Source organism: Odocoileus virginianus, chromosome 3 (genome assembly GCF_023699985.2).
Source record: "Odocoileus virginianus isolate 20LAN1187 ecotype Illinois chromosome 3, Ovbor_1.2, whole genome shotgun sequence".
Lineage (NCBI taxonomy): Eukaryota > Metazoa > Chordata > Mammalia > Artiodactyla > Cervidae > Odocoileus > Odocoileus virginianus.
Window position 1 is genome coordinate 11,299,275 of NC_069676.1, and position 3,858 is coordinate 11,303,132.

Below are 3,858 nucleotides of genomic sequence, written 5' to 3' on the forward strand. Positions count from 1 at the left end.
CACGTCATTCAGCATAACTGGACTTTTAACTTCAACAAATGCATGCTTCATTCTTTCTCTTGCTTCCTTACCTTTCCACAAGTTGTTTTGTCTTTCTGAGATGTTCTTTCTCCTCATTTTGCCTAATCAACATATTCTCATCCTTTGGGTTTTTGGATCACCTCTCCTGGAAGAATTTCCCTAATTCTTTCTCAGACTCTGTTGTGTGTTCCTACTGGATTCTACCCTTCCTCTCACGTTCACATTCCATTCTACAACAAGTAAGTGTACAGTGTCTTCTCCCACACTCAGCTGTAAACTCCAGACTAGTGGGATCTTATCTCTCCTGCTCACATTTCCACGAGCAGCATCTATATACAACCCAGAATATGTACTTAATAAATATTTGATGAGTGTTCAATGATTTAAAAACCAGGGTGAACCCAAGCTGGTAGGGCTAGGCTGATCTGGATGATAGCATGAAGTTTACCTAAAAAACACCCTTTTTGGTCTCAGTATTGGAGAAAACGGGCTTCCCTGGTGGCTCAGTGGTTAAGAATCTGCCTGCAAAAAAAAAAAAAGAATCTGCCTGCAATACAGGAGATGCAGGAGAGGCAAGTTTGATCCCTGGGTGGGAAAGATACCCTGGAGAAGGAAATGGCAACCCACTCCAATATTCTTGCTAGAAAAATCCCACAGAGGAAGGAGCCTGGTGGGCTACAGTCCATGGTGTCACAAATACGCAGGTGCCACTGAGCGTGCGCACACGCGCACACACACACACACACACACACACGCACGCATTTGAGAAAATATTTATGGGACCCTCCTGATGTTCCCTTTTAAATTTCTGCAATTCAAAATTCAGAATGGCTGTACTCCCAACTCCTGCAATTCCATACACTTGCCCAGGACCCTAGACTTTGAGGTCCTGCCTCTAGGAAGCTCCCAGATGACTTAGTGGTCATGAAGATGAGATGACTTTTTTTTCTCATGAGATTCCTTAGGGCCCCCTTCAGGTCTCTGTTCCTCAGGCTGTAGATAAAGGGGTTTAGCATGGGGGTGACAGCAGTGTACATCACAGCAGAGGCTTTCTCCTTCACGGCTGTGCAGACAGATGAAGGACACAGACAGACCCCAGTGGTGGTCCCGTAGAAGAGTACAACCACAGAGAGGTGGGAGCTGCAGGTGGAGAAGGTTTTCTTCCTGCCTCCCGCAGAGGGCACCTTCATGATGGCCACATTGATGTGAGCATAGGAGGCCAGAATGCAGATGAAAGGTGTGGCTATGACCATCCCCGCCACAATGAGCACAAAGATCTTGTTCACAGAGGTGTCCGTGCATGGAAGTCTGAGGAGTGGGATGAGGTCACAGAAGTAATGAGGCAACTCATTATTGCCACAGAAAACCAGACGGGCCATCAGGAGGATGTGGGTGAGGGAGATGAAGCTGGAAAACACCCACAGGCCACCGACCAGCAGGCCACAGAGGCGTGGGCTCATGATAGTGGTATAGTGTAAGGGGTGACTTATAGCCACGAACCTATCATAAGCCATCACGGCTCTTAAGACACTGTCCATGATGCCAAAGAAATGGAAGAAGTACATTTGTGTCAGGCAGCAGGAATAAGAGATGGACTTGCTCTTGATTTGGATGTTCACCAGCATCTTGGGGACAGTGTCGGTGGCCAGGCAGAAATCAACCAAGGAGAGATTGGCCAAGAAGAAGTACATGGGGGTGTGGAGGTGGGAGTCTGTGCTGATGGCCAGGATGATCAACAGGTTCCCCACTACTGTGACCACATACATGCAGAGAAATAGAGCAAAGAGGAGAGTCTCCTGGTCTGGCTTTTCTGAAAGTCCCAGGAGGATAAACTCAGACGAGTTGGTTTGGTTGTCTGGTTCCATGGATATGATTCCTCTGGAAGTATTGAAAAGGGAAAGTTACATGAATACTAGGACAATTATTCCGGCAGATTAAATAATTTTATTCCCAGTTTCTTTAGTCAGTTCAGTCACTCAGTTGTGTCTGACTCTTTGCAACCCCATGGACTGCAGCATGCCAAGCTTCCCTGTCCATCACCAACTCCTGGAGATTACCCAAACTCATGTCCATTGAGTTGGTGATGCCATCCAACCATCTCATCCTCTGTTGTGCCCGTCTCCTCCCACCTTCAATCTTTTCCAGCATCAGGATCTTTTCCAATGAGTTAGTTCTTCAAATCAAGTGGCCAAAGTATTGGAGTTTCAGCTTCAGCATCAGTCCTTCCAATGAACACTCAGGACTGATCTCCTTTAGGATGGACTGGTAGGATCTTCTTGCAGTCCAAGGGACTCTCAAGAGTCTTCTCCAACACCATAATTCAAAAACATCAATTCTTTGGCATTCGGCTTTCTTTATAGTCTAACTCTCACATCCATATATGACCACTGGAAAAACCATAGCTTTGACTAGACCGACTTTTGTTGACAAAGTAATGTCTCTGCTTTTTAATATGCTGTCTAGGTTGGTCATAGCTTTTCTTCCAAGGAGCAAGCATCTTTTAATTTTATGGCTGCAGCCACCATCTGCAGTGATTTTGGAGCCCCCCAAAATAGAGTCTGTCACTGTTTCCACTGGTGCCCTATCTATTTGCTATGAAGTGATGGGACCAGATGCCATAATCTTAGTTTTCTGAATGTTGAGTTTTAAGCCAACTTTTTCACTCTCCTCTTTCACTTTCATCAAGAGGCTCTTTAGTTCTCCCTTTCTGACATAAGTGTGGTGTCATCTGCGTATCTGAGGTTATTGATATTTCTCCTAGTAATCCTGATTCCAGCTTGTGCTTCACCCAGCCCAGCATTTCTCATGATGCATATAACTTAAATAGGCAGGGTGACAATATATAGCCTTGACGTACTCCTTTTCTTATTTGGAACCAGTCTAGTTCTATCTAGGACCAGTTCCAGTCTAGAACTTGAACCATGTCCCGTTCTAACTGTTGCTTCCTGACCTGCATACAGATTTCTTAAGAGGCAGGATAGGTGGTCTGGTATTCCCATGTCTTTAAGAATTTTCCACAGTTTGTTGTGATCCACACAGTCAGAGGCATGGCATAGTCAATAAAGCAGAAATAGATGTTTTTCTGGAACTCTCTTGCTATTTTGATGATCCAATGGATGTTGGCAATTTGATCTCTGGATCCTTTGCCTTTTCTAAATCCAGCTTGAATATCTGGAAGTTCACGGTTGAAGTTCACTGTTGAAGCCTGGCTTGGAGAATTTTGAGCATTACTTTACTAGCGTGTGAGATGAGTGCAATTGTGTCGTAGTTTGAGCATTCTTTGGTATTTCCTTTCTTTGTGATTGGAATGAAAACTGACCTTTACTATTTCCTTAATAGTATATACACAAACAGAATCAATGTTAAATAGGCCATACATAAAATTAGCCCTTAGTGTTTGCATTTGTAGGGTACATTCACCATAGTATCACATGTACGTATACAGGTAATATATATCTACCTGTATATGGAAACTACATTTTTGAGCTTAAATGTAGTATCAGTTAGGAGAGTGGTAAAGTTGTGCCTTTAAATATAGATTTTTGAAAAAAGAACTATAATACAATAACAATACAAAATCTGTTGAGGTGTGTAGGGTACTTGAAATTAATGTGAGCCAAGAAAGATGCAGGGAGAAGGTGTCATACATTTCACCTCTCAGTGTAAAGAATTATTCACAGCAAAAAGTTTTTCACTTCTGAGCCTTGCTCCTCAAGAACCTGAACTCCCCTGTGAGCACGTGAGAGTAAAAGAATTTGACTAATGAAGAGCTTTGGATATTGAACCCCCAGGAGACAGAGAGACTGCAAATAAGTCTGCCTTTGACCACCCCAGTCA

General features: G+C 43.6%; 1 protein-coding gene across 1 annotated transcript; it reads right to left on the reverse strand.

Annotated features, from left to right (window-relative positions):
* Positions 1–836: 836 nt before the first annotated feature.
* On the reverse strand, positions 837–1,886 carry LOC110144090 (olfactory receptor 1M1-like). Its single transcript, XM_020903935.2, has one exon. It carries the CDS (start codon positions 1,884–1,886, stop codon positions 837–839), a length of 1,050 nt encoding a protein of 349 aa, XP_020759594.2.
* Positions 1,887–3,858: the final 1,972 nt, after the last annotated feature.

Coding starts and splice junctions, on each gene's coding strand:
- LOC110144090 (XM_020903935.2), bottom strand. CDS start 1,886: ATGGAACCAGACAACCAAACCAACTCGTCTGAGTTTATCCTCCTGGGA.